This window comes from Elephas maximus, chromosome 21 (genome assembly GCF_024166365.1).
Source record: "Elephas maximus indicus isolate mEleMax1 chromosome 21, mEleMax1 primary haplotype, whole genome shotgun sequence".
Taxonomy (NCBI): Eukaryota; Metazoa; Chordata; class Mammalia; order Proboscidea; family Elephantidae; genus Elephas; species Elephas maximus.
Window position 1 is genome coordinate 63,781,622 of NC_064839.1, and position 12,869 is coordinate 63,794,490.

Sequence of the window (12,869 nt, forward strand, 5' to 3'; positions counted from 1 at the left end):
TAGTAAGTCATGAAAGATCATTTTTAACTGTGCTTACCAGAAAACACTTAATGGAGATAGAATTTAAATGGAACTTTGAAATATGTGTATGAACCTTCATGTATATGAAATTCATAGGAAGGAAATCTAAATATGAAGATTTGGTTCTATAAATATTCCCAGGTATAAAAATGTATTAAATAATTCTTACTTAAACATGGTTTTCCAGAAATGTGAAAATTATGCAAACATTGCAATTCCAGTTTGAGGTATTCACCTCAAGCAAAGCCTTCTCAAAAAGACTTCCCTTGAACTCTTTCTTATTTTTCACTTGAAGATTATCTCCTCCCTCCTAATTCCAGGACATTTTGTTAGACTTTTATGATATAATTTATCACCTTCTGCCTTGAATTAGCTATGTATATGTTTGTGATCTGCAGTAGTAAAAATACCAACATTGTGTAGTGTAATATGATACACATATTAGTTGCTTATTTAATTTGCTTCAAAAATAACTGAATAAATTGATAAGAGATATGTTAAGCTGTAAGATATAAAACTAAAATCAATTAATATTTAAGGCAACTTAAACTACATGGCAAATTCCTACATAAATTTAAGAAACAACTCAAATGTCCATTAACTCCATTGACTTAATTATTCAATATAAGAAGTAGAAAATGTAAATTGTGAAACTACAATTAATGTTATAATGTTATACACACCACAAAAAAGTGTGGGCTACCATTTTATCTATACACATTTTTTCATGTTAATGGTCTCATTCTCTCATTCAAGAGTATCAGCATCAATTTCAAACTGATTAAAGATATATAGATTGAAAAAGAGAAAATAACAGCTGTTGGTGAAGATGTGGAAAAATCTGAACCCTCATCAATTGCTGGTAGGAATGCAAAATGGCATGGTAGCTCCTCAAAAGTTAAATATAAAGCCACCATATGACCCAGCAATCCCACTCTTAGTTATATACCCAAGAGACTTGCAAGCAGTGACACTAATAGACACATGTACACTAAAGTTCATTGTAGTACTATTCACAATAAATTAATGGTCCATCAGCAAATTAATGGATAAACAAAATGTGGTATATACATACAATGGAATATTACTCTGCCATAAAGAGAAGTCCTGATAGATGCAATAACATGGATGAACCTTAAAAACATTATGCTGAGTGAAATGAGCCAATCACAAAAGAACAAATATGGTGTGATATCACTAATATGAAATACATAGAATAGACAAAAAAACTCTTTGCCTTCAAGTGGATTTCAACTCATAGTGACCCTATAGGACGGAATAGAACTGCACCATAGAGTTTCCAAGGAGCATCTGGTGGATTCGAACTGCAAATCGTTTGGCTAGCAGCCATAGCTCTTAACCACTGCACCACCAGGGTTTCCGCTAGAATAGATAAAGGTATAGATATTAAAGTTTAATAATGGTTACCAGGGACAAGAGTGATGGGCAAAGGGGAAATCACTGTTTAGGTAGTATAGTGTTTTTTTTTAATGGAGATGGAAAATTTGACACTGATATTGGTGATGGTTGTACAACATGATCAGTGGAATTGGCTTTGTTGAACTGTACACGTGAAAAACGTTGAATGGGCAAATGTGTTCTTTATATTTTTATAATAAAAAATGCTTGTAGTTAAAGAAAATTAAGAACATTTGCTGCACTACTCAATGAAATTCCAAGTTTGAGTCTTTTAGGATATTCAAAGTTATATTCCTTCATTTTAGAGTACACACTGTTGTTTTCCTTATTTTCCGTATACCCACCCACCCACTGCCGTGGAGTCGATTTCGACTCATAGTGACCCTATAGGACAGAGTAGAACTGCCCTGTAGAGTTTCCAAGGAGTGCCTGGCAGATTCGAACTGCAGACCTTTTGGTTAGCAGCCATAGCACTTAACCGCTATGCCACCAGGGTTTCTATGTTCCGTACAGTCTCAATTTTTCACCTGAAGGTACTGTTTTTACACAGATGTATTCTCTTTCAGTTGCTCACCTGCCTCATCCGCCACTTTATCTCTCATAAATAAGACTAATTCTCTAAAATCCATGCCAATTGCAGTCCTTTCAGGTCATGATGTTTTGACATGATTTCCAAACCTCCTAAGTTTGGAGCCCTGAGGGCTCAGTAGTTAAGAGCTACGGCTGCTAACCAAAAGGTGAGCAGTTCGAATCCACCAGCTGCTCCTTGAAAACCCTATGGGGCAGTTCTACTCTGTTCTATACGGTCACTATGAGTTAGAATCAACTCAACGGCAACAGGTTTGGCTTGGGTTTTGGTTAATCTCATTAAAATAGGATGAAGGAGATGGCGTTTCTGACAGATATTCGGTGATTAGGAAATGATTACCCTTTACTGGTTTGTTTGGTAAGGAATTTAACTGGAAATACATTTGCATGTAATTTTAAAGCCCAACCATAACATTATATAGTGTAAGGCTAAATTCCAGTTGTGTGAATTATAAATATTAAAGGCAATGCCTAGAACTGAAGCCAACATATTCTATTTAGCTAAATTTCAAATCAATTTGATGAAGGAATATGTGTTATCAAAATTCTGACAGTCTGTTGAAAATTTTGAAAATGCTAAATCAGCAGTGATTTCAACTGAGATACTGAACCACTCGTACAAGGATGGACCACAGAATCAATGGCCTCAGGGATGTATGGTCTAAAAGGAACAGAAAGATATAATCCATAGTCTGTATGGGGGGGATCTCCACATAAGATTACCTCAAATACTTGAATGAATGGGATGTCATTCAAGTTACCATACCGGAATGTGTTCATGAACCTAGGCATTCCCATGAATCTGTCTTTCACGTGAGAATTCTATTCAGGATGTAGGCCTGAAGAGAAAGCAAATATTGCGTAGAAGTGCTTTAGACACTGAGGTTTTAGGCACAGAAAGACAAATGATGAGTTTGATCTTTCAGAAGGATTACTCTGGCAATAAAGTAGAAACTCGTTGAATACAACCCAAGGGAAAAGTGAGAAAGCCCGTACTAAATTAGTATTAAGAGGAATGAAAAAGAAGAGAAATCACATAAAGGCTATTGTGTGGGTAGGGCTGGCAGAATTATACAGAATGGCTCATTAGATGTGGAGCATATGGGAGATGGGAAGGTTTCCAGATGCATATCAAGTTTTGGTTATACTTTTTTCTGATAATAAGCATGTTAACCCATCCTTTAGTGCTGGCTGTTTTTTAAAGCCATTGAAAACACTTCAGAACAATTCTTGGCAGATATGAGGCAGAAGAGATTATGGGCTGTAGACCTTCAGAATTTAGGGGATTCAGTCCTGAGATAATAGAGATCCAAGCGCCAATGTTCCAAAGCTGAGCAAATGGCTGGTTCTGGGGAAGTGCCCTGTGGAAAAGGAATTCCAAGATTTCAGTAGAATTTCCTCTAAAGACTCTAAAATTCCTAAATTACCTAATTTAATTTGCAGACCTTTCTGTTAGTGGCTGAGGGTTTAATCATTTTGCCACCAGGGCTCCTCTAAATTAGCTAAAAAGAAAAAAAAAAAAACAGTGCCATCGAATTAGCTAGAGATCTAATAATCCCCATGACACTAAAACTAAGATACTTCCTGATGCTGAATTATTCATTAAAACCTGTATTGTAGAAGGTATTCAGTTAGCGAAATTGTCAACTCACATGGCTAACGTTTCAAAGTCTAAGCCTTGAGGCACTTGGGTTGTCAAGGTGAGTGTGGCTCAAAACAACTTGGGAAAAATAATTAAAATGTGGGTGATAGATTTGAGGAACATGGCTTTATCGCTTCTAGCTCCTTGACTGGCTATGAATAAATGAAATATCATGCAATTATTGATGTACATATTGGTATGGGATAGCAAAAATAATTGTATCAACTTTATGAGCAAAATATGTGTAATTTTTTCAGTCTGCAGAGAGTCAAATGCGAACAATTTCACAATTTCTCATTTTGGTAAAGAGATCTATTCATTATTTACTCGGGGGGTAATTTTTATAACCAAATTTCAAATCTGTAGTTACCCATGCTCTTTTACATAGTCAGTTTATATGGTAGTTTGTCTTCTAAAAAGGGAGTATCTTTATTTATTATTTTTCTGTCAAAAGGCAGATTCACAAATGACTAGGAGCAAAGATCATATTTTGATTGCCTCATGGTAAGGATGCAAATTGACATGACAGACATTATAATCTACTTTGCTTTAGATAAGTGATACTATTTCTAAATCTGTCAATTTTCAAAACAAGAAAAATGAAATAATCTTCCCATATACATGTACATATTCTTTTTCACTGCCACATTTGAAAATGTTCATTTTTTCAACTTTTTTATTTATCCTGAGGCAATAAAATTTAGCTATATATATACACATATATATGCACATGTATACGTATATGTATATGTGTATGTGTATGTATATGTGTATGTATATGTGTATATATATATATATATATGGAAACCCTGGTGGTGTAGTGGTTAAGTGCTATGGCTGCTAACCAAAAGGTTGGCAGTTGGAATCCACCAGGTGCTCCTTGGAAGCTCTATCAAGCAGTTCTACTCTGTCCTGTACGGTCGCTATGAGTTGGAATCGACTCGATGGCAGCAGGTTTTTTGGTTATGTATATACATACACACATATATATATAAAGAACATTGCTGTAAAAGATACCAATGCTGAAAAACACCTGAAACGACAGTTTCTGACTTTAGAAGGCTCAACTACTGTTAATGGGTTAACTTGAAATATGTCTCAGTAACTGCTGTTGTTCTTAAGTGCTTTTAAGTCGATTCCAACTCATAACAACCCCATATGATAGAGTAGAACTGCCCTGTAGGGCTTTGCTGCTGTGATCTTTATAGAAACAGGTCACCAAGTCGTTCTCACGTAGAGAGACTGGTGGATTTGAACTGCAAACCTTTTGATTAGCAGCCAAGCTCTTAGCCACTGCACCGCCAGGGTTCCTAGTGAATGAAGGGCTCAGCTTATATTGACTCCATCAGAGGGACTGGTATTGAGTTTTGAGAAATGCATAGAATATGGTTGAGTACAAATTTTGGAGAAAGAATTCCAAGGCAGTTTGACCTGACTCATAGCGACCCCACAGAGTTTCCAAGGCTATAAATCCCTAGGGAAGCAGGCTGCCTCATCTTTCTCCCGAGGAGCGACTGGTGGTTTCGAACCGCCAACCTTTGAGTTAACAGTCTACTGCTTTAGCCACTGCGCCACCAGGGCTCCTTGTAGCTATGCACTCAAAAAAAAAAAAACCCATTGCCTTTTTTCTTTAGCCTGCAGATTAAGTATGATAAATCTCTGTAGACCTAAGTTTCCCTCTCTATAACTTTCAAAGCAGTTTTTTTGTTGTTGGTTTTGTGTGTGCATGTGTGTGTGAGTTTTGTTTGTTTTTTGCAAAAAAGGCACATAGTTTTATTTTGCAGCACTTACTCCAGTACAAATCCCAGGGATCTCAGCCTGACAAAAAACAAAATGTTTTGTGGTGGACAGCTGCTCACTATGTGCCTAAAATTGCCTAGATAACTTACACATATTTAACAATATACCTTATTGCTTTCATATACATTTTCCACTTTTCGGCCTCAAAACAGTCCTGTAATCTCTCTGGCCTGTAGCAATCAGCCTGGGTAAGGTCACCAAGGCAGTACTGTCCGAGAACCCAAGTCTTCCAACCCGGAAACCGGTGGGAAAGTCAAGCATTTCTTTCCTTTACCCCAACCAACCTTTAATTTTCCCAAAGAAAAAACTGATACGGAACTACACAGACCAAAAAGATTCAGTAAATGGCAGTGACAAATATCAGAAAAGAAATGTTCCCATTTAAAGGCAGATGACAGTTCCAGGAAAACTCTTGAGGTAGAGAGAATCAACCTAGGAATTTACAGTAGAATTGTAATATGTAGAAGAAGAATTAAAGCCTATTGTCCTCAAAGTGTCTCACCAGAAGCGAAAGGTTAGTGAATGAGTCAGAATATTCGTACTGTTTCCTAATCTAGAATTAGGAACGGGCTCAAAGAGAACTTCATTTTGAGGTTCTCTCTCTCCGATAAACTTGAGATCTCAGAAGCAAATAAGCAATTCATTTGTAAATGACTGCACTTTAGCAATGTCAGATTGCTAAATTTAATTACATGTATCTGCCCATGTGTGGCACAGTGGTTAAGAGCTGTGGGCTAACCAAAAGGTCAGCACTTTGGAAGCCACTCGCTGCTCCTTGGAAACCATATGGGGCAGTTCTACTCTGTCCTATAGGGCTGCTGTGAGACAGAATTCACTCAACAGCAACCGGTTTGGTTTTTGGTTTGGGTCCATGAGTACAATTCAGAAGAACATTCCACTAACAATATCTGTACTCCTAAGTATGAAAATACAGCCATGTCACAGTTGTTACATGGTTTTCTGTCTACTTCAAATGAACATCTTCATGTTTATTAGTATCAATGAAATATAATCCAAACTCAACTTAATTCTTAGCTTTACCCCAAGTGAACAGTGTTCTTAATCCTCCAAGAACCTCTTCATGAGTATGTTGGTATTGGTATGCATATTTATTTAACTAGAATTGATGGTTGAGTCTTGTTCATGAATTAATTTTCTTGTGTTAGACAACGGGCACTAGAAAGCTTCATCTTCAGCTAGGAGGTTACAGCTGTAGAAATGCTCAGTGAATTTTTGAACTCTTCTCTGGGCTTGGTAAACCTGTCTGCTATGGGGAGGTGGTTTTTGTCCAACATTTCTGGGAATGGTGACAATATGTTCCCCCTGTTGGGGGAAAACTTCCTTTCTTCTTAATAAATTTGGTTGACAGTTCTCTTGTGCCCAGTGTGATGATATGGTTTCTAGTCCTGGCTGCATTTATCTGAAATAATGGGCCATGTGCATCCAAAGCCTGTCTTCAATGTTCTGCCATTTTATTACTGGCAAGAGAGTGTCAATGGGATGTCAGTTGTGTTTTTATGTTTTTCTCTGCAGCTGCAAGCTTGAGCTAAAAATCTTTGTCCTACCCATATCACTTGGATTTTTATGAACTCTGTAATCCAAATTCAAATATTTCAATTTTTCTAATGTGATGTTAGGTCTCCTAAGGTAAAAGAAAAAAAAAAAGCTATGGTCACAAGTGCCATTTCTAATTCATATGAACGACATGAATTCCCCCAGTACAGTTTTCAGTTTCTACAAATTAGGCTTCAATTTCTAAAAATGCTTACCATGTATTAAAGAGACATGTATTTTTAATTCGATTCTTCCACTTTTCTACTATTGGTTCTAGTACCTCAGTTTCTTAGATGAATAATAGATGTCCATACAGTGGAGGCCAATGGATGAAATATACTCAACAAATTTGTTCTCTACAATTAACATAAGCAATTGTTCAATAGACTTGTGCGTAGGTCTTACAGTAATTTACATATATAGCCTATAGTTTAGTTTTCATTTTTTCTGGAAAAAAAGTTGAATCCTTTACTATGAATCACTGCAATCACTTTCTCATTGACTCTTCCCACCAGGTGCAAGGAACCATCTTCCCTGCTCCCAATTTCAATCCCATTATGGATGCACAAATGCTAGGAGAAGCATTGCAAGGATTTGGTAAGCCCCATAATTTCTACAATGTTTGATTGTTATTTTCTTTCTTTTTTTTTTTTTTTGCTTTATCTTGTTTTAAGGCTATAATATGACTGTGAAATACCTGATGTGCAATGAAAGCAAGACACATATTAAAAAATAGAAAATCAAGTTTGCCAAAGAAGTAGGATGAGAACGAAAGTAATAGAAAAGAAAAATACTGAGGAAGAGATTTGCCTTTCTCCACTGCAAAGCTGACCTTGACGTGTTTTTCCCTTACATCCTTAAATGCCTCACCACTAACTGCTAAATGAAATCCCAAACAAAGAAACACAAACCTTAATCTAAGACAAAGCAATCTTCTTGACCTTGCCCTTAATTGTTCTCCTAGTCTCTTTCTTTTGCTCCTTCCACTTGCAGCCAAATCTAACTTCTTGTTATTCCCTCAAAAGGCTCTACTTTTTCACACATCTCTGTAAATTGGCTTAATAATCCTCCTGCCTGCAATGCAATTTTCTTCTCTTGTCTAATTCCTTCAAGGTTCTGTTCAAATGACCTTATCTGAGTATGCCACGCTCAACCACCTATGCCAATCCTCGGTTACCTGCGTCTGAACTCTTGGGTCACTAACCTCATAATCACTGAGCTTTTGCTTCTGTCTCACCTGCTGTCTGCACTGTGAGCCCCCAGAGCATGGAGTCTGGGGTACAGGTACTTATTAATTGATGTTCAGTGAATGAAGCTAGAGCTTAGAAAAGGAATACAGAAAGAAGTAAGGAGAAGTATTGTTGGGTTCTTTTAAAAAAAGATTTCATCTTTAAATAAGATACTATACGGCATTGCTAAGCATCCACGTATTTCCTTTAAATGGAAGCTGTTTTAAGATGACTTCTCACAAGCACTAAGATAAACATTGACAGCATAAGAAAAATATTTGCATAAAACATGCAGAGCCTTTCATAAGAAAGGGAGCTCTTAACTTCAAAGTCAAGGTCCCCTTTACAAGAACGTTACTGAGGGTGTGTGTGTGTGTGTGTGTGTGCAAGCACGTGTGTGTGCAAGCATGTGTGCACACCTGTGTTTTATTCACTAGGAGAAACCCACAGGAAAACAATAAAAGATCTTAAGTATGCTCTCTGAAGTCTCTTTTAGGAGTTTGCAATCTTTTCATGGCTTTTCAAATATCAATCAATACTAGAATAATACAGAGGCAAGAGAACAGTTATGAATTATTTTTTGTTTCAGAAGTGCAATTTTTGCTTTAAAACTCTAGATCAGAACAATCTATTCAATGATTTCTTTTTCTTTGCTTCAGTTTCAATTTTCCTGTGGTTACGATTTTAGGGTCAGAATATGGATTCGTTTTGACCGTCCTAATCTTTGGCTTATCAGTATTTTAGGCTGAGCTATTTCTGAAGGTTTTAGTCTTCATAGAGTTGTCTTTATGTCACTAACATAACTGCTGAATTATTTATGGTATTTTTTTTTCCTAAAACACTAAAGATTTATAGGCTATTTGCACATAACAAGCAGCTTTTTGTTAAAATTATTCATATTTGCACATCTATTCGTATTTCAAGTTATACTATTTTCTATTCATTTCTTATGAGGAGCCCTGGTGGCCCAGTGGTTAAGAGCTCAGCTGCTAACCAAAAGGTCAGCAGTTTGAATCCACCAGCCTCTCCTTGGAAACCCTATGGGGTAGTTCTATTCTGTCCTATAGGGCCGCTATGAGTTGGAATTGACTCGATGGCAATGGGTTTGTTTGTTTTTCGGTGGGGTTATTCGTTTCTTAACACATAATTATATAAGTGATATTTAATTTTATGTTTACATTCTATAAATAAAAATTATTGAATTCTGCTATAATTTTATAAAAAATTTCGTTAATTATCTTGGATTTCTAGATAGATAGCAACATCTTCTGCAAATAATAATTTTGATTTCTTCGTAGAATCATGGTGTGTTTTTCTCTTTCCTGTCCTATTGCATTAGGACAGGAAATTCTAGATAATTATTTTTTTCTGAATTTAAAAGAAAATTCTGGCATAGTGAGCCATAGTAATTTTATAAGATTTTCTGATCTTATGGATGGCCAGAGAGGTAAAAGTGGTCTAACAGTCAAGAAAACAATCATTACTGAAATTGCAAATTGTTTCTAAACAGCACTGAATTTATTTAAAAAAAAAAAAAAAGAAGAATTTTGGCTTGTCTAGTTCTTTCTCTAGATTCAGGCACGTGGGTTAGAAGTGGTTCTAGCTGTCCAGGACCTCACTAAAATGATCAGGCATTATATATGGGTTATTAGTTGATAACATAGATAAAGAGAACAGGTTCTATTTTTTTTTCTTTCTCACAGATTACAAAGACGTCAGGCCTCACTGTATGTCAGAGACAGCTCATATTCCTCTACTATGTAAAGACTATAACAATTACGCCAATATGATGATACCAGTAAGCCAGGCGCCATTGAGTAATTCTAATTCAAGGCAACTCCATGTGTGTGTGAGTAGAACTGTGCTCCATAGGGTTTTCAGCAGCTGATTTTTCGGAAGTAGATCTCCAAGTCTTTTTTTCTGAGATGCCCCTCGGTGGACTGGAACTGCCAATCTTTCAGTTAGCAGCTGAGTGCGTTAACTATTTGCACCTCCCAGGCAGTCCAATATAATGATAGTAAGAATGAAACAGTGGCAGTAATTGAAAAATCTTCTATTTGTTAGATGCAAAATTTGTGGGTGACTTTATCATGTAAAAAAAAAATTTTTTTTTTTTTTTTATCATGTGGCTAATAGACTCCTCTAGAGCTATTTACTGATTTTCCTTTCAGCCAAGGCCTCAGCTGGGTTTATCCCAGGACACATTTTACTCTTTGCCTTTCCAGTGGAGGCTGCCTTCTCTCTCACAAGCCATAAACCTCAGTATTTGGAGTTGGTTCTGTGCCTTCCCGCCTCCCTATTACAGCTTTCAGACCATTTCTTCCACCTGCTCTTCCTTTTACCTTGAATTGGTATGGTCATCTAAGTACATCTTAGTCACTTTCCCTATGACCTGGATATTTCCACGCCTGACTCACAGCCCTGCTGTTATCCTAAGCCCATTCGGGATAACTTTAATTTCCAAGAGGATGATATGCTTAATAGCCTAACCTTTCAATTCATTTATCTCCCCATCTCCAGTAAGCATTTCCTTCATTCTGACTATAATTACAGCTAAATGTATCTAAACTAGCTGTGCGTTCCCTCAGCAATACAAATGGTTAATGCTTCTGGCTGCTAAGCGAAAAGTTGGAGGAGTCCACACAGAGGTGCCTGGAAGGGAAGTCCTGGTGATCTGCTTCTGAAAAAAATTAGTCATTGAAAACCCTCTGGATCACAGTTCTCCTCTGACACACATGCAGTTCCTAAGAGTCAGGATCAACTCAATGACAACTGGTGGTTAGCTCAGTGAGCTGATATATTAAGCAGTAGAGGCCACATAGCCCAGCCTGTGTTATGGGCACGAGACCATGTTCCATACAAGCCATGACAGATGCCTACCATCCCTCAGAAAGGTGCAGACATTTTACGCTGTCATGACTTCCTTCTCTGTTAGCCCTCCTTCCCCTGAAGGTTCTGGACTAGAGCAGTCATTTTTCCCTTAATATGTGTTCATTGTCAATCTGACCGTAACTGTCAAATGAGAAAGATGTTGTGCCCATTCAAACGCTTATCATCTGGAAGGTCAGGGAACCCTTTTTTGGTGGAATAAGTGGTAGTTGAAGGAAGACCACATTCTTTTCGCTCCCTTGTATTTTTTATTGGATCTTTGTAAAGGAAGAGAAGCAATATGTAGTAATAGCACTAAAATAAGAGATAGGGAGAGGTTAGGCCCCATCAAGAGTTGGTTAAAATTGCTCTCTGTTATAAAGTATCATCAGAGATAACGTTTGAATATTCATATTGATTCTTAGGGTTCTTCTTAACTACAGAACAACAGCTTTATTAATCTTCAAATACACTTTTCCAGACTGCAACAAAGACATGCTGATCGACATTCTAACTCAACGCTGTAATGCTCAAAGGCAGATGATCGCGGAGGCATACCAGAGCATATATGGCCGGGTAAGATCTCTTCACCTGGACCTGTTTCTAGGGCCAAACTTGTCAGAAATAACTGCTCTTTCAGAGAACAGGTAATATTAATGTTTCTGGTCTCACAGATGACAAAGATTTCAGGCCCCACCGTGCATGAGAAAGAGTTCATATCCCTCTACTATGTTTGAAGGACTAAAAGAACGTTATATCGCGAAGTCATTTATCTGCGAGTTTTGTTCACAGACACAGGGATCCGCTAGTCCCTTGGCAAAAATCATTCCACCTCCAAAAAAGAAAAGCGTTCGTAGCCTTACGCTGCTAGCTGGTCCAATTAGGCTAAAAATGCTGCGCTGGAAACTGTCCTGTGCTGAGCTTTAGGGAAAGGGTAGAAAGGACTATGGTCACCAGGTCAAAAAATAAGATCTTTTCCTGCCATTTTCCAAAGGCCCTCACCTCTCAACCCAAGTGAGTTCTCTTACGAGCTTGCCTTCTCACAGCACGCAGATATAAAGACCATTAAAACAGAATGGCAGTTTAAAAATAGTTGAAGGCAATAAAAGTATCCATGGTGTTTTAAAGGAATCACATTCTAATTTCAAAACAAGTAGCTTTAAAGGTTCTTTTGTTAGGCATTTAAAACACAGATTCAGAACAAACACTCTTCAGGCCAAAAGAACCTGAAATAGCAATTACTTCGTAAACTGAGCATTATGACGGGACACTGTCATAAAACATTCTCTACAGAGTTAGTTCATATCAATTTACTCCATCCCTAAGCCTCACGCTTTAAATAACCATAATACGTGACTTAAAGAATAGCCCTCAGCAGTAGAATGAATTAATGATCCAAAAAATCACTCCTGCTAGTGAAATTAGTTGAATTAAGCCAAAGGAGACTCAACGTATGCGTTTTTTTTTTTTTTTTCCCCAGGTAGAACCGTCATCTTATCTCTTATATTCCCATGACACTAGAGATGGTTTTCTTTTGAGTGTAAAGATAAAAAACCGTTTTAAAAAAGTCATAAAACAATTTGTGTACTATTTAGTAAGAAGCTAGTTTGTTCTGTAAACCTTCATCTAAGGTACAAAAAAAAAACTATAAAAATTGTATCACTGGTATTCTAATATTATTTTAGTGAGCCCTGGTGGCGCAGTGGTTAAGCATAAGGCTGCTAGCCAAAAGGTGGGAGGTTCCAACC

General features: G+C 37.1%; 1 protein-coding gene across 1 annotated transcript in view; it reads left to right on the plus strand.

Moving 5' to 3' along the window:
• ANXA10 (annexin A10) overlaps nucleotides 1-12,869 on the plus strand; it is a 102,246-nt gene that overhangs the window by 39,815 nt on the left and 49,562 nt on the right. Inside the window, exons 2-3 of the mRNA XM_049864180.1 lie at nucleotides 7,540-7,621; nucleotides 11,603-11,697. Coding sequence (XP_049720137.1) covers nucleotides 7,540-7,621; nucleotides 11,603-11,697 — 177 coding nt within the window. The remainder of the gene's footprint in view (nucleotides 1-7,539; nucleotides 7,622-11,602; nucleotides 11,698-12,869) is intronic.